The following is a 24,019-nucleotide window of genomic DNA, read 5'->3' on the forward strand; positions in this document are numbered from 1 at the left end:
TGTTCACGTCTCAATCGTAAACTATAAAGAAAAAAATGAATATTGTATGTCAGCTCGTAGTTAAATTTCAGTATTCTTGCAAGGGACCCTTTTAAATACTAAGAATATACCTACAGTATTATGAAAAGAGATTGATTAATCCAGGTGTTGACTTTCTCTATGCCGGGAAGACCTGAGGAGTGAGAATATTTATTCATAAAGCAATCCTTTTTGTACTTACTGAGAATTTCAGTCTCTGAAGACCATATTGTATATTATAGTGGTGAGAAAACTAAATGAAAACAAAATGAATAATGTGTAATGTGTATTCTCCTAATTAGGACAATACAGAGTTTATAACCTGTATCTCCCCTTCTTTAATCCCTATTTGTTATTCGTGAATTTACAATTAACAAAAAAATAACAAGAAACGGTCCAAATGTTTAGAATATTTCATACATTTCTTAATGTTGCCCTGAACTAATGAAGCATTGCAAACTATTTCTTTATAGTATACTTATGTTTATAATTGTTTTTCTTCACTCTTTTATGAAGTACAGCCATTAAAAAAATGGCAGTTGGAGTGTACAGTGGTTAATATTTTAAAACCAGAATATTTAATCAAGCTTTTAATTGTTTCTAGAGATAACTGTTGATAATTTAATCCCACCTTTTCATGGCTTTTGTTGTTCTATGTTTCCTGTCCAGGAATGTCTTCCAGAGAGGTCTATGGTAATAGGCTGGCTTTCTTTTCTACAATTTTGGGATCTATCTTTCTTTACTTTGACAGTACCGCGTGCAGTAGTCAGTAGCAATCTCAGAGCACTTTCGCATATTGTAAATCATTTTTGGTTCTTTACAGCAATAATTGAAATTGGAATAATTTATCCACATTTTATTCCTAATAGATTTGCTTTATGTTACTATCTATCTATCTATCTATCTATCTATCTATCTATCTATCTATCTATCTATCTATCTATCTATCTAGATAGATAGATAGATAGATAGATAGATAGATAGATAGATAGATAGATAGATAGATAGATAGATAGATAGATAGATAGATAGATAGATAGATAGATAGATAGATACTTTATTAATCCCAAGGGGAAATTCATATACTCCTGCAGCAGCATACTGATAAAAAAAAATATTAAATTAAAGAGTGATAACAATGCAGGTATACAAACAGACAATAACTTTGTATAATTTTAACGTTTACCCCCCCGGGTGGAATTGAAGAGTCGCATAGTTTGGGGGAGGAACGATCTCCTCAGTCTGTCAGTGGAGCAGGACATTGACAGCAGTCTGTCACTGAAGCTGCTCCTCTGTCTGGAGATGATACTGTTTAGTGGATGCAGTGGATTCTCCATGATTGACAGGAGCCTGCTCAGTGCCCGTCGCTCTGCCACAGATGTCAAACTGTCCAGCTCCGTGCCTACAATAGAGCCTGCCTTTCTCACCAGTTTGTCCAGGCATGAGGCGTTCCTCTTCTTTATGCTGCTTCCCCAGCATAAACACTTTATGCAAGTGTTGCCATTTCTGTTTATTTATATTTAGTATATACATGTGCTGCTTCCCCAGCACACCACTGCGTAGAAGAGGGTACTCTCCACAACCGTCTGATAGAACATCTGCAGCATCTTATTGCAGATGTTGAAGGACGCCAGCCTTCTAAGGAAGTATAGTCGGCTCTGTCCTCTCTTGCACAGAGCATCAGTATTGGCAGTCCAGTCCAATTTATCATCCAGCTGCACTCCTAGGTATTTATAGGTCTGCACACAGTCACCTCTGATGATCACGGGGTCCAGGAGAGGCCTGGGTCTCATAAAATCCACCACCAGCTCCTTGGTTTTGCTGGTGTTCAGGTGTAGGTTGTTTGAGTCGCACCATTTAACAAAGTCCTTGATTAAGTTCCTATACTCCTCCTCCTGCCCACTCCTGATGCAGTCCACGATAGCAGTGTCGTCAGCAAACCTTTGCACATGGCAGGACTCCGAGTTGTATTGGAAGTCCAAAGTATATAGGCTGAACAGGACCGGAGAAAGCACAGTCCCCTGCGGCGCTCCTGTGTTGCTGACCACATTGTCAGACCTGCAGTTCCCAAGACGCACATACTGAGGTCTGTCTATAAGATAGTCCACGATCCATGCCACCAGGTATGAATCTACTCCCATCTCTGTTAGCTTGTCCCTAAGGAGCAGAGGTTGGATGGTGTTGAAGGCACTAGAGAAGTCCAGAAACATAATTCTTACAGCACCACTGCCTCTGTCCAAGTGGGAGAGGGATCGGTGTAGCATGTAGATGATGGCATCCTCCGCTCCCACCTTCTCCTGATATGCGAACTGCAGAGGGTCGAAAGTGTGGCGGACCTTATTTATGTTTTTTTTTAGTTAAATGTGCATTAATGTTCCTTATTGAAATACAGTGTAGACTTGGTTTGCGAGCATAATTCGTTCCAGAAATTGCTTGTAATCCAAAGCACTTGTATATCAAAGCAAATTTCCCCATAAGAAATATTGGAAACTCAGATAATTCGTTTCACAGCCCACAAATATTTATATTAAAATGATTAATACAAAATATTCACTCTAACTAACAGAATTCCTGCTATCTGTTGGCTCACTGGAATCTTTTTCTTTTTTTGCGACTTTAACAAGGAGACCTATCCAATGACAGTTGCTTTTGCCTGAAAAGTCACTACACTTGGACGCAAAATAAAAAAAAAATGCTTTATGCACTGTAAGGTTTCTAAACTCTTTTGTGTTTTCCTTTATGTGGATAAATTATAGTTACTTTAAGCTGCACCATTAAGCAAAGAAGGATGGATTTCACATCATTTTATTACTTGCCACTTTATTAGTGCTGTGTATTTTTCACATTGTTTAATATTGATACATTTCATTTATTGACCTCTAGAAATTACTGCAATTGTTTAATATTGTAAACTTTTTTAGATATCATATTGTTCATTTACTTCATTGTTTTCTTCCAATCGTGATTAAGTGTTTGTTCTTGTAAAATAAGGTAAATAATTGTATTTGCATATTTATAATGAAGCAGAGAATTGACCATTTGCTGCATAATATAAAATGTTTAACCAGTAAATTATATTTAATTATATTTTATTATTAGGGAAACATGTTTTGTAAAGCATGAAACTCATGTGCATGTGTAATAGTACAATTCAATTTTCAAGGAATTTAATAAATTCATTTTATCTAAATAACAGCATGTTGCAAGCAATTTTTACTCATTGTTCTCAATAGCATGGTTTAAATATCTTCTGTAGTACATGTATTTAGAGTAGTCTGTATCTTAGTTTAAGAGAGAAGTACAAAGTGGGTTCTAGTAATTTACAGTATATTTAATTTAACATTCTGTTTATGTTGTAATTGTCATAATTAAATATATATTTTTTTAAGATGACTCCTACATACGTCCAGTTACTTTTTGGATTGTGGGTGACTTCGATAAGCGTTCAGGAAGACAATTATTGTATGATGCAATAAAACATATGGTAAGCTGTTTTTCAATATAATTAGTAATAACTGTCAGTAAATGTCCTTTCCTATGCCCTTATTTATCTTGTGAAGATGCAGGACTTAACAGGTGAAAAATGTACACACCACCTGTTAATTGTATTCTAAGAATTAGCCAATTACTACTTCTACATTAGAATAAACATTCTATATGATTATGTAAAATGATAATTGTGTAATATATTGATATAGTCATTGCTTAAACATCCACTAAAAATGATTTTAAACATTGTACTATACACAGATATTACTAGCAGAGACAGCCAGGTGCTGGAACAAAACATTTGCTGTGGTGTTCCCCTATACAAACGGAGAATCTGTGCAAAATTTGAGATATGCTCAACAGTGTGGATTTGCATACCAGTCCAAAACACAGACATACATACACACAATCCGCTTTGTATCTTTTGCAAATATTTTACATACTTTTCTTTAAAACACTTATTAAGGGAAACTAATTTTAAAACAAAGCTCTAAGGATTGATTTGTTCTGAAAAGCTCTCAACATGTGTAATTTGTTAAACAGAACTCAAAAATGGAAGGTGAACAAGTACACACTCAAAATGATCTCATATTTCAAAAGTTTAAATCTGTTTATATTTTATTTGCCTGTTTAAGGAATAAAGATGATAAAGTATGGATCTAACTTAAAAATCATCAGAAACGAAGAAGCTTTGACCTAACCAATGCAAAGGTTAGTAGATTATTTGTAATGCAGTATTTAATATTTTATATTTTCTTTTACCATATTCAGAAATCCAGCAACAATGTTCGACTTGGCATGATAAACAACCCTACGGAGAATCCATCTATGAATAATAGCCACGTGGCAAGAGCAATGTGGGCAGCAGTTCAAACACAGACAGCCAACAACGCCAAGAATTTCATCACTAAATTGTCTAAGGAGGAAACTGCAGAAGCCCTGGAATTAGGGGCTGATATTACACATTTTTCCGTAGGGGTATGTGTATTGTTTTTTGCGAATACAGGGAATTGTTAAGGAATTTTATGCTTTGCACATTTTACAGAGACTGTTTAGTGCACTTAAAACATTAGCTTCAAGTTATGCACACTATTATAAATAGATGCCTCAGCTGTTTTTTACTGGTGTCAGGAAAAGTGCATCCTAAAAAGTAACTTTTTTTCTTAATCTGTCACAGGGAATGGATATAGATTTGTTTAAAAGTGCTTATGAATCCTTCAAACTGGACTTTCTTCATTCTCACGCCTCCTTCTGTAAAGATGTTCTAAAGTTCAGAAGTGGACAAAGAGCTGTGATAAGCAATGGAAGGGTAAATAGTACAGACATAACCTATGGGTTTATGTTTAACATTTCATTAGTTCAACAATGAGAAATGGTGGATTTTACAACATTTGCACAAATTTGTGATGGGAGACTGTCATCCTTGCAAAAATGGCTCAACACACTTTAGTAACCTTTCTTTTTCTAAACACTACTTAACAATAGAAAGCAACAACAACAGAATATTTTTCAAGGTGTAATACAGCAAATATTTACCTTGTTTTTTTTGTGTTTTAATGTTTCTTTTAATTACTTACACTAGAAATGTTTAAGAAGACAGGCAGAACCATGTGTTAGCTCTAATATCAGCTTTGCTTAGTTTCCTATGAACATATTACAAAACTGAAAAAAAAATTAACTTTTTAAACCAGGTAATTGGACCACTTGAAGAATCTGAAGTGTTCAATCAAGATGATTTCCTTCTTTTGGAAAGTATAATTCTAAAGACATCTGGGGAGAGAATTAAAAGCAAGATACAGCAAATAGGAATAGAAGAGGATCGGTAAACATTCAATTTTTTTTTTTACCTGATCTAATCATCTCAGTTAGCTATGTATAATTGAACTTGAATTAATAAGCATTACTTTTGTTCATTTACATTTCAAAACCGCTTAACACAATACAGGTTTTTAAAAGGTCAAATACACTACACCTTAGGAATGTGGAGATTATATGTGTGCAAATGAACTGCATAAAATAATTTTTAGTAAACGTAATATGAACAAGTTGCACAAATCCCTGCATATGCAGTATTTCCAGCTCCACACTTACAAAAAGAAAATTACATTTGAAAAAACTGAATTTAAATTTAACATATAATTTCAAAAATTAATTGAATATTGCTGATAATTTTTTGGTGATGTTTTGTTTTAAGAAATCGAAGAACATCTTATTCATACTGCCAGATATAAATAAGTTAAAGGTCAGTAGACTTATGATTTGGCAGATATTAACATTTTTATCCAAATCATTACACCCATCAAAAATGACAGGTAAAACCAAATTAAAATGTAAATTATTTGAGCTTTTACTTTAATCATGCAATACATCGTGGAATAGCAAACTTTGTGTTGCTCATCTGGGAGAAACTGAACATTGTGTCTATAAACAAGAATTGCTATTTGTTTACTTGTTGTTTCTTAAAGAATATACATCTCACTGGCCACTTTATTAGGTACACCTGTTCAACTGCTTGTTAATGTAACTATTTAATCAGCCGATTATATGGCACAACCTTATTAAGTATAACCTTGTAGACATTGTTAAGACGACCTGGTGAAGTTCAAACCGAGCATCAGAATAGGGAAGAAAGGTGATTTAAGTGACTTTGAACATGACATGGTTGTTGAAGGCAGATCGGCTGGTCTGAGTATTTCAGAAACTGCTGGGCTGCTCGGATTTGTACGCATAGCCATTCCAAGGGGTTACAAAGAATCATCTGAAAAAGGGAAAAAATCCAGTGAGTGACAGTTCTCCAGGCGAAAATACCTAATTGATGTCATAGGCCAGAGGAGAATGGCCAGACTGATTCGAGCTTCTAGAAATGCAACAGTAACTCAAATAACCACATTTTACAACCGAGGTATGCAGTAGGGAATCTCTGAACCCACAATATGGCGAATCTTGAAGCAAATGGGCTACAGCAGCTAAAGACCACACCGGATGCGATTAGTGTCAGTGAAGAACAGGCAACTGAGGCTACAATTCACATGGGCTCACCAAAATTACATAATAGAAGATTTGAGAAATGTTGCCTGGTCTGATGAGTCTCGATTTCTGCTTCAACATTCGGATGGTAGGGTCAGAATTTGGTGTCAACAACATGAAAGCATAGATCAATCCTGCCTTTTTAGGTGGTGGTGCAGTAATCTTATGGGGAATGCTTTCTTGGCACACTTTGTACTAACTGAGCATTGTTTAAATGTCATAGCCAACCTGAGTATTGTTGCTGACCATGTCCATCCTTTTTTACAACCATAGTGTATCCATCTTCTGTTGGCTACTTCCAGCAGGATAACGTTCCATCTCACAGAACTCAAATCATCTCAAACTGGTTTCTTGAACATGACAATGAATTCACTGTTACTCAAATGGCCTGCATAGTTACCAGATCTCAATCCAATAGAGCAACTTTTGCATGTGGTGTTATGGGAGATTCGCATTATAGATGTGCAGCCAACAGATCTGCAGCAATTGCAGTGCAGATGCAAAGACTAAAATTGTTAAGTTGAACTTTGGCAGGGCAAATTTTGAGCAGATGCGACAAAGTCTAAGGAGGATAGACTGGGATAAGTTTTTAAGTGTGCAGACAATCGAGGAGCAGTGTAACAGGTTTAAAAATGTTTTACATGTAATGAAGGACAGATAGATACCTAAATTTGGAATTAATAGAAAATTTTAAAAAACTCCATAGTGGATTAATAAAGATTTAAAAAAGAAACTGGAAAGGAAAAAACTGCTTTATAAGGCATATAAGACTAATGACTGCAAAGTAAATCGTAGAGCATGTGAGAACGTGAGGGCAACCATTAAAAAGGATATCAGGGAGGCTGAAATACAGTTCTAGAGGAATATAGCAGATAAGGCGAAAGAAGACCCTGAGAGATTCTTTCTGTATTTTAGTAGTAAAAGAATACTCAAGGAGGAGGTGAATTGAATCAGAAATTGTAAAGGGGAATTAAAAGATACAGACAGTGAAATAGTGGATGCCCTAAAATTTTTCTGAGGTCTTCACAAGTGAGGAAGTGGATAACCTCCCACAGGTAAACGGGGTTACTAAGGATGTACCAAGGCATTTGGAAATTGTAGAGGGAGAAGTACTGCACAGATTAAATTGGCTGAAATCAAGCAAATCACCAGGGCCAGATAATATTTACCCTCGAGTTCATAAGGAGGTTAGCTAGTACATATATAAACCCTTGACGTTTATTTTTACGTAGTCACTGCACACTGTAGAGATTCTGATCCCATTATATAAAAAGGACAGATCCAAGCAACTATAGGCCAGTAAGCTTAACGTGCATCACAAGAAAATTAATGGAAGGAATTATTAAGGATAAGATTGAGCAACACTTGGCAAGAACAGTTTTTCAGAACAGCATGATTTCAGAAGAGGGAAGGTCGTGTTTTACTAACATGCTGGAATTGTATGAGGAAGCAACAAAAGTAAATGATCAAAGTGGAGCATATGATTTTATTTATCTTGACTTACAGAAAGCATTTGATAATGTGGACGAAGGTTCGAGGCAGACAGCAGATGTAGAGTAAAAAAGCAATTTCTTTATTCTTGGTGAGCAGAGAGACCACTGCATCCCCTGTCAGCTTGTGTCACTGACAGTTACCAGCAAATAGCCCAATCTTGCAGGGGTTGAGTTCCCTTTTGTAATTGATACATCTTACAGAGACAGCTTATCATGAGACAAGGTTACACAATTCCTTGGGGGGGTTCAGTAATATGCCCAAAAATTATAACACATTTGTTCAAAACAACTTAAGAAGAAGTGAAAAAGCCTATTGCTGCTGATTTTACAATCCTAGATGTTTTTTAAGATTAACAGTTTCCTGAGTACAGACTAAAAGGTCAGCAGTTTGACAGAAATGTTGCAAGTTTGTTCTTTTAGCTTTTGCACGTAAACACTTAATACTTTGATATGTAAGTCTTATTAGAAGCAATTAATCCATAGCTTATTAATACAAACTAGTAATATACTTATACTGTTAAAATGATTATACAGGTAATGGTTTTTCTCTTTCTCAATTCCCCTCTTTGAACATAAAATGTTCACATTAGTAATTTAAACAGAGTCGGTAAGTTCATCATCATCATCATATTCAGAAAGTAAAGGGGCGGTCGGGGATTCTTGGGATTGTTGGGTGTAAAGGAAATAGGACTTTGTAACAGAGGTGTCTATGAGTCTCTGCAGGAGACCATGGATACAGGGGATGAGGCAGCATCCACAAACAACTAGTATTGCAAAGGAAATTATGGCAGTGATGAAAATAGATTTGATCCATCCAGCCCATGATCCAAACCATTTAGCAAATAGTTTATCCAGTGTATTATCAATACCAGAATTTTCCGCAAGTTCCTGAGAAAGGGCAGTGAGGCCAGCAAGCGCATGGGTTATTGATCCGTCAGGAGCTGTATTGTTAGGGATAAAAGTGCAACAGTTATCTCCGAACATGGCACATACACCGCTTTTCTCAGCTAAAAGCATGTCAAGTACGATTCGATTTTGCCAGGTCATGAGAGATATTTTATCTAGTTGTTCATGAATGCCTTCGACGGCCTCATGAGTGTAATTTAGAAAGTGTTGTTGATTGTAATAAAGGTAATTTATCCAGTCTACATTTTTATTTATCGTTGACCACCAGAAAATAATTGATTTGAACCTGGCGGCCACTTGATCACGTGCTTTGTATTTGTTTGGAACACCTCTGGGAACTCCGATAGAATCTATACAGTAATCCCTCCTCCATCGCGGGGGTTGCGTTCCAGAGCCACCCGCGAAATAAGAAAATCCGCGAAGTAGAAACCATATGTTTATATGGTTATTTTTATATTGTCATGCTTGGGTCACAGATTTGCGCAGAAACACAGGAGGTTGTAGAGAGACAGGAACGTTATTCAAACACTGCAAACAAACATTTGTCTCTTTTTCAAAAGTTTAAACTGTACTCCATGACAAGACAGAGATGACAGTTCCGTCTCACAATTAAAAGAATGCAAACATATCTTCCTCTAACAAAGGAGTGCGCGTCAGGAGCAGAGCATGTCAGAGAGATAGAGAAAAGCAAACAAATCAATAGGGCTGTTTGGCTTTTAAATATGCGAAGCACCGCGGCACAAAGCTGTTGAAGGCGGCAGCACACACCCCCTCTGTCAGGAGCAGACAAAGAGAGAGAGAGACAGAGTTTGTTTTTCAATCAAAAATCAATACGTGCCCTTCGAGCTTTTAAGTATGCGAAGCACCGTGCAGCATGTCGCTTCAGGAAGCAGCTGCACAGAAGGTACCAACGTGAAGATAATCTTTAAGCATTTTTAGACGAGCGTCCTTATCATCTAGGTGTGCGAACAGCCCCCCTGCTCAATCCCCCTACGTCAGGATCAGAGAAAGTCAGCGCAAGAGAGAGAGAGAGAAAAGTAAGTTGGGTAGCTTCTCAGCCATCTGCCAATAGCGTCCCTTGTATGAAATCAACTGGGCAAACCAACTGAGGAAGCATGTACCAGAAATTAAAAGACCCATTGTCCGCAGAAATCCGCGAACCAGCAAAAAATCTGCGATATATATTTAAATATGCTTACATATAAAATCCGCGATGGAGTGAAGCCGCGAAAGGCAAAGCGCGATATAGCGAGGGATTACTGTATATACACCTTTGCCATGTAAAGCGTGGTCATATTTGTTTTGGTAGGTAAATCCCCATTCAGATCGTTTAAATCTATGAGGTTTAGGTGTAGGGATATTAGTAGCAGATGAGTGAAGCGGTAGAATATGGAAGGGCATAATCAGTTGGACTAGAGTACAACAGCCACTCCAATCAGAGGGAAGGATTGAGAGTAGCATTTTTTTTTTTTTTTTTTTTTTACACATCTACCATATATCAGCACGGGGGGTATTGTGGGAGGAAAACCAAGAATGAGAAAGGTTTTTATGGGTGTTGGCGCCAGGAGTTACATTGTAAGTCTCCTGAAACCACCGAGGAGACAGACTACCAACCTTTGGAGAGGATCAGTTAAAACTTTTCCGGGAGAAGCAGGTGTAATTAGCCCAATAGGTGCGGTACATTGGCGGAGTCATAAGGGGAAAGGGAGGAAAAAGGTGGTGCAATGAGGTGCATAAAGGGTCAGTAGGGGGAGTCGGGGAAGAGAATAGCTGTAATACACAAGAGAGTCCTGCTGGAAGTGAGGGGTCAGCTAGGGGAAAAAGGGTTGTGGCCAGGTGATGTCGGGCCGTGGCACAAGCATAGCAATTTGATTGGTTTACCTGTCTAGCAGAGAAAAACACCCACTGGAGCCAGCGATTGTGGTCTCCATAGCCTGTTTCCACCGCAAAGGTGGATGACAAAGAAGTAATATTTAGATACTTCACCGGTTGTGAGGGTAAGTCGTCAGGGGGAGGTGTAGCAGAGATATTTGAGCTAGGAGTGACAAGAGCGGGTTGTGTCCCTGTTACCTGTATAATAAATTTTCCAAGGGGATCTGTGCCAGAAACATAGGCCCCTAATATATAGGTTCCTTTATCATAATATGAGGGGTCTTTTAGAGTGATAATCAAAGTATTACAAGTTTCTACCTTACATTCATGAATTGGAGTAAACCCTGATTTAATTATAGAAAACCTTGTTTTTAGATCATGCTCCTGGGCTTCCCATGGATTATACACCCAGTCCTTGTTGCCAGTGTTTGCAAACACATCACTCCAGCTTGAACATTCAGACAGGCTGGAGGAGGAGCTTGAATCAGATTTATACCCGGGTCGAGTCACACAAATGTATTTTTCAGACCATCTCCATTTGTCTTGTCTGCTGGATCCACAGGGAGCAATGGCACAAAAGTCAATCTGGAATGAGGCAGTCTTCCTTATTTGGAAAGTTAACGTGGGAAAGTCCTCATGTATTTGCTTCAGTTGGTGAGTCAGATGGTCACCACCTGTTTGTCGTTGTCCCAAAGTCAGATGGATAGAAAAGATTAGGACTAGCAGAGCTATGAGTGCCATTTTTTGCAATGCGACACGTGAATCCAGGCAGGAAGTCCTTCGACTTGAACGGCGTGAGGTGTGGATAGCAGCACTTGGAACGGTCCCCTCCAGCGAGGTTGATGCCAGTGCTTCCTTCGGGTGTCTCTGACCAGTATCCAGGTTCCCAGGGGAATCTGGGACTCCTTTGGTGGAGGACTGGTTCGCCAAGCCTAGTTAACCTGCTCGTGGACCTCCTTCAGGGTTGCTTGGAGACCTGTCATACTAGAGAGAAGATCATTGTCCACAGTACGCAGGGTAACATTGCCTGTTGGCATGGGAAGTCCGGTCAGAATTTCAAACAGCGAAAGTCCCAACTGCCAGTGTGTCCTCCCTCTCAATCCCATTAAGGCCAGGGGTAAAGCGTCAGGCCAGGTTAAATTCGTCTGCTCACAGATTTTTGCCAATTTATATTTTAGGGTGCCATTGCACCCCTCTACGATACCTCCACTTTGGGGATGGTACTTGCAGTAATGATGTACATTTATCTGGAGCCAAGTGGTCAATTCATTTATTACAGAGTTCACAAAATGGGTACCGTTATCAGTCTGCAATTTCTGTGGTATTCCCCATCTTAGGATGATTTCTTTTATCAAGGCTTTTGCCACAGTTTTGGCATCTGCATGTTTGGAAGGGAAAGCTTCCACCCATCAGGAGAACATATCGACAATTACCAAGCAGTAACGGTAGCCCTTAGACGGTGTTAATTCGATGAAGTCCATTTGAAGATGTTCAAATGGACCCATTGGGTTAGGTGTGACGGCGGGACTTACCTGAGTACCTTTACCTACATTAAATTTTTGACATAATGCACAACGTCTGCAGAATTGCTCTGCATACGTGGAGAAACCTGTGGCTTCCCAATGTCCCTCGACATCTTGAGTCATTGCATCCTTTTCAGCGTGATCCAGGCCATGTGCGATTTTTGCCATACCTGGGAAAGGAGCTTTTGGGAGGAAAGGTTTGTTATTTTGCTTATGGGTCCAGACCCCATCAGAGAGGGATCCTTCTTTGGACCATTTTCTCTTTTCTCTGTCCGTGGCTACACTCTGTAAAGAGAGAATTTGATTATCAGGGTCTTTGTCATCTTTCTGTTGGAATAAATAGATTGGTGTGTTATTATAGGCAGCCTGTTTAGCAAAGTGATCAGCCAGGTCGTTTCCTTTGCTGACAGGATCTTGTTTCCTAGTGTGGGCCTGGCATTTAACTATTGCCAGTCTTGATGGTTTTATTATAGCTTCGAGGAGGGATTCGACTAATTTCTGATGTTGGATGGCTTACCAGTACTGGTTTTGAATCCCCTTAATTTCCACAATGCTCCATGATCATGGCAGACTCCGAAGGCATACCTGGAATCAGTGTAAATTGTTATGATTTTTCCTTCTGACAACTGACAAGCTCGGATGAGAGCTATTAATTCAGCTGCTTGCGCACTTAAACTTGAAGAAATTCGGTTTGCTTCCAGCAGGTGGTCACCTTTGACCACTGCATAGCTGGTTGAGGGTGTTCCATTATCCAATCGCAAGGAACGTCTGCCTACGTAGAGTACTTCTCCTGTTTCTAGTGGAGTTTCCTGCAGGTCTGGCCTAGGTTTTAAGACCTTAAGTTATTTCATCATAACAGTTATGTGGCTCCCCTTGTTCTTCAGTGGGAGGAACATTGGCTGGGTTTAAAGTGGAGCATCTTTCAATTGTGACATTTGGCAGAGTACAGAGTACGTTTTGATAGTGTATTGCTCTAGCAGTAGTGAGATGTGAGATTTTGGCCTGTACTAAAATGGAGTGTACGGTGTGAGGCACCTTTACTGTTAGAGGGCTCATGAGCACTATATCTGTACTGGCTAGCACGGCTTCTGTTGTGGCTGCTACTGCTCTGAGACAGGTTGGAAGTCCCATAGCCACTGGATCCAATTTTTTCGAAAAATAGGCTATTGGCCTCTGTTTTTCTCCATGGAGCTGTGTTAGTTCTGCATTCATATATCCCCCTTTTTCGTCCACGAACAGAGTGAATGGACGAGAATAGTCAGGGAGTCCTAAAGCTGGCGCAGAAAGTAGTGCACTTTTTAAATCACATAGAGCCTTCTCAGCCTGCTCATTCCACTGTATACGACCAGAAAGAGGAAGGTCGGCAGTGTTAGCTAGATTTTGTAAAGGCTGTGCTCTTTCAGAAAAATTTAAAATTCATTGTTGACAGTAACCTAAAATGCCCAATACAGACATGACCTGTTGTTTTGTGACCGGTCTTGGAAGGTTTTGGATGGTGGTAATTCGGTCTTTTGACAGAGCTCTGGTACCACAAGTGATGTCATGACCCAAGTACTTGACAGTGGTTTGAACTAGCTGCAGCTTGGCCTTAGAGACCTTGTGCCCATTTTCCGCAAGATACTTGAGCAATAATTCTGTATCTTGTGTGCATGCATTCTGTTTCGCTACAGAGTAATAAATCGTCGACGTACTGTATCAATGCACTCTCCCTGTTAGGCCAGAAGCCTTCCAGGTTCTGAGCAAGCGCTTGGCCGTATACACAAGGAGCCTCTGTATAACCTTGTGGCATAACGGTCCATGTCCAACGGCAGTTTTGAAAAGTAAAAGCAAACCAAAACTGAGAATCAGGATGTACAGGAATAGAAAAGAAAGCATTTGCTAAGTCAATTACTGAGAAGTAACGAGCCGTTGCAGGAATCATAGAGAGAATAGTGGAAGGATTAGGGACAATCGGTGCCCTAGGAAAAATAGCAGAATTAACTTGTCTGAGGTCTTGGACAAAGCGCCAAGAGCCATCAGCCTTCTTTACTGGCAGAATAGGAGAGTTTACAGGAGAATATTTGATAGGAATTATAGTCCCCCTTTCAACGAGGTCTTTATGTACAGCAGCAATTCCGAGTTCGGCCTCGGAAGAAAGAGGATATTGCGCACGGCGAGGACGGAAGGATGACTTCGGAAAAACCACCAGAGGTTCACAATTTGCGATCCTGCCAAAATCGTTCTTTCCCTGAGACCATAGGGTGTCAGGAATTGAAGAAAGCCATGGGAAAAAGTCAGTTTGTAGAGAGCATAGAGAAAGAGAAGGGTGACAAAGGGAACGAATGACCGGCAGGTCAATCTGGATTAATACCTTAGTTATCAGATGGTCTGAAGTATCAAAAATGCCTGGAGCGACGTATTGCCAATCAGTCCTATTTAGACATTGCTCAACCCAGTCCCCAATTTCAACCCAACGAACGGTGTTAGATTTGGCCAAAGAAACGTGGGGAACCGAACCTCCTAGATAGAAAATGTTCTGTGAGTATGTGAGATGGACTGAAGCAGCAGCTTTAGTAGATGAATTGAAAATGCAAGGGATATGAAGGATCTCTGGGCAAGTACCTGAAGAGAGAAAAGATTCTAACCAAGGCATGTCTACTTCAGTGGGGAAATATTGGGCAGTACAGTGGAGGGTGTCGGGGACTTGAAGGTGGGGAAAGATGCATGAAAAAAAAGAGTGTAGGGCTTTAAGGAGAAGGGTGTGTGGGAAGATGTCTAGGGTCCAGGCTGCAAAAGAGGTTTGGGGTGTGGGGAAGTTTGGCACAGGAGCTTAGGAATGGAGCAGCAAAATCCTTGTTCTGTCAGTGAGATTGAGACTGACAGTTTAGTCATGAGGTCTCTTCCCAGTAGATTGACAGGGCACAGATGATTTAACAGGAAGCGATGAGTCAATGGAGAGCTGTCGGTGCTGAGTTGCACTTGCAGAGGCTTTGAAACTAGTAAAGTGTGTGGTTGTCCTGAAGCAGTGAGAACCTTCACAGTGTCTTTCGAGGCAGGGACCTCCAACAGTGACAAAGTGGAGCGTGTGGCTTCCGTATCCACAAGGAAGACAGTTTCCTTGCCATTTACTGTCAAAGTCAGTAAAGGATCTGTGTCAGCATGACGGGTAAGCAGAGGAAACTGGAAGAAATGGCTGGGGGTCCCTGCTAATTCCTAGGACCAAGGAATGTCATTGAGCTCTGGGAGAGGGGGTGGTGGTGGCGGACTCTTGTTTGGACAGTCACGTCTGAAGTGACCAGGTTCACCACAGCCGGGTAAACATTACAAGTAGACATAAAGCTCTCTATTAACAAAATTTCGCTGTCTGTATGGAAAAAATTAAGCAAGACTTACATTGATAGTCAACCCTTCATCTCACTTTAGCTGGAAGAATTAACATTGTTAAGATGAATATTCTTCCTAAGCTTTTCTTTTTCTTTCAAAACATTCCAATATACATCAATAAATCATTTTTTAAAAAAATAGTTTCAATCGTAGCCACATTTATTTGGAATTCAAAACATCTTCGTATCCAAAGAGCAACCCTACAAAGACCTAAGGGTTGGCATGGCTCTACCTAACTTTCAATTTTATTACTGGGCAGCAAATATACAAGCTTTAAAAACCTGGACATGGCCACAAATAGATTACAGACACAGGCTTGGTCAGCAATAGAAACAAAATCCTGCAGTATGTCTTTATATTCTTTGCTTTGTACCCCAATAAGTGCAAGTTATCGCCAATATACTAACAACCCAATTGTGCTTCACTCACTCCGAATATGGAACCAATGTAGAAAGCATTTTAAGATAAAGAAGCTTTTAACCGTGGTACCTCTGCATGAGAACCACCTTTTTCCACCCTCTTAAACATATGCAGTTTTTAATGTCTGGAAAACATTTGGGATTAAATCACTTATAGAGATAGATCTGTAAATAGACAACGTCTTTGCATCCTACGAATAATTACATTCCAAATTTAACTTCCCAGCAACACATTTCTTTCACTACCTTCAAATCAGAAACTTTGTTAAACAGAACCCACCCAGTTTTCCTCACCTCCCACCTACCTCTATGCCGGAAAAAATATTGATCAGTCTTGAGGATTCAGACAGCATTTCTGTAATATATAAAACCATTTTACAGTCCCTCCCTTTCAAAGAGGACGGTGGGAAAAGGATGTCTCACTCAATATTTCAGAAAAGGAGTGGGAAGTAGCAATGCAGAGAATCCATTCAAGCTCTATATGCCAAAGCATACAATTATTCAACTCAAAATTATATATTGAGCACATCTGTCTCGCTTAAAATTGTCCAAAATCTTTCCAGGTCAAGATCCAACCTGCAAACGTTGCAAGCAAGTTCCAGCCTCACAGGGCCACATGTTCTGGAACTGCACCAAATTAACATCATTTTGGACCAAATCTTTAAATGCCTATCAGACAGCCTTGGTGTCACACTCCTTCCTAACCCACTAACAGCTGTGTTTGGTGTACTCCCAGATGGGCTTAAAGTGGAGAAGTACAAACAAACTGTAATTGCCTTTACTACACTATTGGCACGTAGACTTACCTTGCTCAACAGGAAGAATTCTATCTCTCCTATTCTAAGTCAGTGAGTAACATGTTATATACTATTTGAAACTGGTAAAAATCAAATTCTCACTTAGAGGATCTGTGCAGAACTTTTTCAGAACCTGGCAGGATCTGATCGATAATATTTTACAATAAGCTTTTAAAGCACTGAGGATTTCTCGATTTGTCATTATTCACTTATTAATTCATCTATTTATTTATTTTTACTAGCTTTAAGTTTCATTCTGCTGGCTTAGCCTTCTTTCTCAGGGGTGGGTGTTGATTTGTTTTCAATCTTATGTTTGTAAAAATTGATTTATTTGTATGGAATGATGTGTGATTTTAATAAAATCAAAAAAAAAATTATGAAAGGAATTAGTACAGTGAATAGAAACTGTTATTTTAAAATGAGTTCATCAAGAACACGGGGACACAGTTGGAAACTTGTAAAGGGTAAATTTCACACAAACATTAGGAAGATTTTCTTTACATAAAGAACGATTGACACTTGAAATAAACTACCAAGTAGTGTGGTAGACAGTAAGACTTTAGGGATTTTCAGTACTCGACTTGATGTTTATTTTGGAAGAAACAAGTGGATAGGACTGACAATCTTTGTTGGGCTGAATGTTCTAACTGCATGATGCTATGAAGTAAATATAGGCTAAAATCCCTGAGGAATGTTTCCAGCACCTTGTTGAATCTATGCCACGAAGAATTGCAGTAGTTCTGAAGGCAAAAGGGAGGTCCAACCCAATACTAACAAGTTATACCTAATAAAGTGGTAGGTGAGTGTATGTGATCATTGCATTTGTATGAATAAAACTAAGCTGCATATATCTCTGGCATAAATAGTTGATCATTGAGTTATTGATAGTGAAATAACTTGTCATATAGAATATAGAAGAAATTAGGGTTAGACAAGTGTAGGAATTTCAAATTGTGTTATTGTTCATTACATTGTGTTTTAAAATCAAAATAGGTAACTTTCTTCTGTACTATGTATTTCTCCTCACTGTGCAGTGCCAGTGACTTGGTTATGAAGGTGGATGCTTTACTTTCTTCACAACCAAAAGGGGATGCAAGGATTGATTATAATTTTTTTGACGATCGCCATAGGTAAGGTTTTTCATTAAACTATTTGTTAATGTCCTAAGGGTGTGTTCTGAATTTGAATAGAATGCAAATCCATTACAGAGAGCATAATACACTGACACTTGATCAATTTTGAAATTTCTTGAGTCCCCCAAAAATTGATGTAAAATATATTTTAAATGAATGTATATGTTGTAATAATTTTGATTATGGATTTAATTGAGAGCAATTTATACATTTCTTTAAACTTTATTGTGATATTTTAACTAGGTTTTATCATCTTGGATAACATTTTTCTTTCAGAACATTGCTCTTTTTGTACTTTTTACATGACTAAAATATGCAAGGAGAGTTTTGTTTTTTAGTCTTTTAGTCAAACTGACTGGGTGTTGAATTATGTATCTCTTAATGTGATTCCAAATTTACACATTTCAGTTACACTGATCATATTTTGAATTTACAGAGAATTAAATGTATGTATAGTTGAAGTCTGATTTAATACAGAAACAAATATTTGCGTGAAGCTTACTATAATGATTCCACAAAAGATATGAAATGAGTACTTATCGGCATCAGTATACTTCCTCTCCACTCCTCAGGCATCATCTCACTTTCCAAGATTCCATTAAACAATCTGGGTAAAAACTCCACTGCCATCTCTTCTAAACATTTCCATGCTTCCACAGGTATGTCATCTGGACCAACGGCCCTTCCATTTTTCATCCTCTTCATAGCTGTCCTTACTTCCTCCTTGCTAATCCATTGCACTTCCTGATTCACTATCTCTACATCAACCAACCTCTTCTCTCTCTCATTGTCTTCATTCATCAGCCTCTCAAAGTACTCTTTCCATCTGCTCAACACACTCTCCTCGCTTATGAGTACATTTCCATCTGTATCCTTTATCACCCTAACCTGCTGCACATCTTTACCAACTCGGTCCTTCTGTCTTTCCAATCGGTACAGGTCCTTTTCTCCCTCCTTAGAGTCCAACCTTTCATACAACTTATATGCCTTTTCTTTAGCCTTCCCCACCTCTCTCTTCTCCTTGCGCCTTATATCCTTGTACTCTTGTCTACTTTCTGCATCTCTCTGACTATCCCACTTCTTTGCCATCCTCTTCCTCTGTATACTCTCCTGTACTTCCCCATTCCACCACCAAGTTTCCTTTTCCTCCTTCCTCTGTCCAGATGTCACTCCAAGCACTCTTCTTGCTGTCACCCTTACTACTTCTGCTGTAGTTTCCCAACTGTCTGGTAACTCTTCACTACCCAGTGCCTGTCTCACCTTCTCCCTAAACTCAACCTTGCAGTCTCCCTTTTTCAGATTCCACCATTTGATCCTTGGCTCTGCCCTCAGTCTCTTCCTCTTCTTGATCTCCATCGTCATCCTACAGACCACCATCCTAAGCTGCTTAACTACACTTTCCCCTGCCACCACTTTGCAGTCTTCAATCTCTTTCAGATTGACTCTTCTGCATAGGATGTAATCTACCTGTGTGAATCTTCCTCCACTCTTGTACGTCACCCTACATTCCTCCCTCTTCTTAAAATACATATTCACCATAGCATGCCCATCCTTTTGGCAAAATCCACTATCATCTGACCTTCTTCATTCCTCTCCTTGACACCATACCTACCCATCACCTCCTCATCTCCTCTATTCCCTTCACCAACATGTCCATTGAAATCCGCACCAATCACCACTTTCTGTCCCTTGGGTACACTGTTCATCACTTCATCCAACTCACTCCAAAAATCTTTGTTCTCCTCCATCGAACACCTAACTTGCGGGGCATATGCAATAACAACCTTCATCATCACACTGCCAATTTCCAGCTTTATACTCATTACTCTGTCTGATCCTCTTTTCACCTCCAAAACACTCTTGACATACAGTTCCTTCAGAATAACCCCTGCCCCATTTCTCCTCCTATCCATACCATGATAGAACAATTTGAATCCACCGCTGATCAACCTGGCCTTACTTCCCTTCCATTCAGTTTATTGCATGTGCAATATATCAATCTTCCTTCTCTCCATCATATCTGCTAACTCTCTCCCCTTACCAGTCATACTTCCAACATTCAAAGTTCCTACCCTCACATATGCGGACAACAATTAAAATATAAAATTTGGAAACAACCTGTGTTGCTATTTGAAAATTTTCTGATTTTGAAGATTTTAGCTTAGATTGTCACTCTGTTTTTCATAATAGTGCAATCAAACTACGACCCAAGGAAGGAGAAGTCTATTTTGATGTGGTGGCTATTGTTGACCCTGCAACTAGAGATGCACAAAAGCTTGCACCACTACTGATGGTGAGATATTAAATAGTACAATGCAATGTTCACTGTTCTACCAGAATGCTTTAAAATTCTCTTAAGGGCACATGATACATGTTTTCTTATCTTAAATATTCAACTGCTTAGTTTTGGAAAATTGTGAATGGTAGTAATATTAATAGAAATGTTTGAGCATCTACTGCAGTTTAATAAACAGGCTAATCAATGAAAATGTATTGCTTTGTGTAGATTATCTCTTTGTGTCATCTTTTTATTTTAAGGAAAAAGGATATAGGTGAAGTAATCAAATTCCAAGTTTTCTGTTCTAAATTCTAAGAATTAATTGCAATTTAGTGAACTACTTTTGAAACCATCTTAAAGTTTTCTTTGTTGTATATTCCAAAGAAACTAAGGTTAACAGTAGCAGAAATACCTAAATGACAGTTGTGTAACTTTCAGCTTTCTACTTTGTACTCATTGTACTTTATAAATATTAGCATGAAAGATAACATTGCTGTGATTTTCTACCTTTCAGTACACATTCAATCATCATTTTTGTAAAGATGTCTGATTTAGCAATAGTTTTTGTATTTGAAAGTTTTATCCCTTTTATATACCTCAAATTATATATATAGAATGAAGGCATTTGTGTGTGTGTGTGTGTATATACTGTATGTATATCTGTCGGGCAGACTGCAGTTTTTGAAGCTCAAAGACTGCATTTTTGATATGGATGTTAGCAACAGAATAGCATCACAAAGATCAGTCATGTCTCCTTTATACCTCAGACTATAAAAATAACATTAGGTCATGTCATTTCAGAAATTCTCAGATAAACTCAGATGGGGTGTATTGATAAGGGTGATGAGATAGAGTAAGGAGTCGGATGACGAACTTTGTGTCTTAAGAAACATAAGAAATTTGACAAACAAGAGGAGACCATTCAGTCCATCAAGCCTGTTTGTTTAGCTTATAGCAGTCCCAGTAACGCATCCAGATTCTTCTTAAAGGATGTCAAGGTTTCTGCTTCAACAACATCTCTCATTAGTTTGTTCCTTTCTTGGTGCGGAAAGAATTGACTGCAGCTTTACATCAGCAAAACCAGGAACTGGTTATTGAATTTTGCTGCACCAAACAGCCTCTATGTCCAGTCACTTTTCACGGAGTATATGTTGAGTACTTGGGGGGTCCACATCAATGACAGGTTGGACTGGTCTCATAACACAGAGGAAATATATAACAAAAGGCAAAGCAGGTTTTATTTTCTTATTACATGGACCACCAAATCAACAAACTAATTAAAAGGGCATTCCCAGTTAAGGGACACGCCCTGGATCCTCTGGAGGTAGTGGCGAAGGAGAGATTTTTAACAAAACAGTGCCATTATGAACAATGCTTCACATCCTCTCTCTCTGACAGATTTATACTGAGTACTTTAGGCCAACAAATCATATAGCAAAAGTGTGTCAGGAAATGTTATTGGAGCTCCTGTAATATGCCTCACTGTGACTGCCAAGTGAGAATTTTTTTTTCTTTTTAATACTCTACCTTTTTTAGCATTTTGGTGTGTTTTCAGACCTCTGTCTGTCTTGTCAATTGATTGACTTGAGTTTCTGTAAAAAACAAAATTTCCCCTGGGTACAAATGAAGTTCTGTTTAATCTAATCGATTTGTTTTTCCAACTTTATTTCAGGTTCTAAAGCAACTAATCAACATGAACCTCAGAGTGTTCATGAATTGTCAGTCTAAGCTATCTGACATGCCTTTAAAAAGGTGAGGTGTATATTCTGTAGATTATTAAGCTAGCATCAGGTTTCCATGTCAATTTATGATTAAAATGTATTTAAATTCTAAGAATTGTGTAGTTACAGTTCTGAATTTCCTTAAAATTAATAGCTTTCCTTTTGTTACATTGATGCACCAGCAATAAATGTGACTCTCTCTTATATATTTTATTGTATTTTCAAGGTTTTTGCTCACTTAGGATTTTACACTTAATTCATTTTTCATTTATTGAGTATATTTTAATAATGTATTATTTTTACATTTTGTCATTTTTTTGTATTCCAGCTTTTATCGCTATGTTCTAGAACCTGAAATTTCTTTTATGGTGGACAATAGTTTTGCTCCAGGTCCTATTGCAAAATTCTTGGACATGCCTCATTCTCCCCTTTTCACACTTAACCTGAATACACCTGAAAGCTGGATGGTGGAGTCAGTCCATACACGTTATGACTTGGATAATATATATTTGGAAGAGGTGAGTTATTCTAAGAAGAGAGGCAAAAAAGTTCCTTTCTTGTAGCTAGGTTATATATTTAATATATATTATATATTTATTTCATATTTAAGTCATGCCATTTTTTGAAAATGTTTTGGGCAGATTCTCAAAGGGAGAATTAGAACCCCCACCCAAAGTTCAAATAATATAGAACGTCAGTTACCCACTGATTTATAAAAGGGGGGTGTGATTCTTTAAGTTTAAAAGGAGAAGTCTAAGTGCTAGTAGTATACAATACAGTAGGCAATTACAATCAATTTGTCTTTCTCCAATTTAAGCCCAGCTGGAAGTATATCAGATATAGCTATTAATTGGTTAGGAGTGATTGTGGCACCAAGGCTGTCTGATAAGTATTTAAAGATTTTTGTCCAAAATGGTGTTAATTTGGGGCACTTCTGAAACATTTGGCCTAATGAGGCTGCAGTTGAAGTCAGAAGTTTACACACATCCATCCATTATCCAACCCGCTGAATCTGAACACAGGGTCACGGGGGTCTGCTGGAGCCAATCCCAGCCAACACAGGGCACAAGGCAGGGAACCAGTCCCGGGCAGGGCGCCAACCCACCGCAGGACCCACACACCAAGCACACACTAGGGCCAATTTAGAATCACCAATCGACCTAACCTGCATGTCTTAGGACTGTGGGAGGAAACCGGAGTACCTGGAGGAAACCCACGCAGACGCAGGGAGAACATGCAAACTCCACGCAGGGAGGACCCGGGAAAAGTTTACACACACTTAGAGTAAATTCTTTAAAACTCCCTTTACAATCCTCCACAGATTTTATATTATAGATTTGGCATATTTGTTAAGACATCTACTTTGTGCAGGGCAAAAGTAATTATTTTCCAGCAATGTTCACAGCCAGGTTACTGAGGGTTGGTTTGGTGTTACCAGTGTTCCCAGAAGGAGGTGTTTCATCTTGGTGGGCACCCTGGGTATCATCGAGAGGAGTCACACTGCACGGTTTGATGGTGACTCCGGTCTGTACCGGGATCTGAGAAAGATGGCTGCAACGGCAGATAAGGAGGTATTTGTTAGAGGAATCTGTGAGCAAGTGACACACCTTCTATGGTTTAGTGATGTTGGACATCTCTGGGTCCACAGTTCTTGAGGCTGATCCTCCAATTAGTTGTGAACTACCCAGTCTCACTGAGATTTCACGGGTGGTGAGCCAGGTGAGGGTAGGGAAGGCTGCAGGGATCTGTGGTATTCGGGTTGAACTTCTCCAGGCGGGTGGTAAGGCTATCCTCCAAGCATTGCAAGCAATATTTGCTTCCATTTGGGAGATAGGCATCATCCCAACTGACTGAAAAATGGGACTTGTTGTCCCTATAAGGAGTAGAAGGGTGATCGCCTGGATTGCGGCAACTACAAAGGGACAACACTGCTCTCGGTGCCTGGTAAGGTACTTCCTTGGCTCATCCTCAATAGGATCG

General features: G+C 38.9%; 1 protein-coding gene across 1 annotated transcript in view; it reads left to right on the forward strand.

Moving 5' to 3' along the window:
- The window catches only part of uggt1 (UDP-glucose glycoprotein glucosyltransferase 1), a 234,292-nt gene that overhangs the window by 155,751 nt on the left and 54,522 nt on the right, over nucleotides 1-24,019 (forward strand). The window contains 9 exon segments of the mRNA XM_051921917.1: nucleotides 688-711; nucleotides 3,408-3,502; nucleotides 4,279-4,485; nucleotides 4,685-4,816; nucleotides 5,199-5,329; nucleotides 17,942-18,037; nucleotides 20,231-20,333; nucleotides 21,991-22,070; nucleotides 22,368-22,557. Coding sequence (XP_051777877.1) covers nucleotides 688-711; nucleotides 3,408-3,502; nucleotides 4,279-4,485; nucleotides 4,685-4,816; nucleotides 5,199-5,329; nucleotides 17,942-18,037; nucleotides 20,231-20,333; nucleotides 21,991-22,070; nucleotides 22,368-22,557 — 1,058 coding nt within the window.

This window comes from Erpetoichthys calabaricus, chromosome 2 (assembly GCF_900747795.2).
Source record: "Erpetoichthys calabaricus chromosome 2, fErpCal1.3, whole genome shotgun sequence".
In the NCBI taxonomy this organism is placed as follows: Eukaryota; Metazoa; Chordata; class Cladistia; order Polypteriformes; family Polypteridae; genus Erpetoichthys; species Erpetoichthys calabaricus.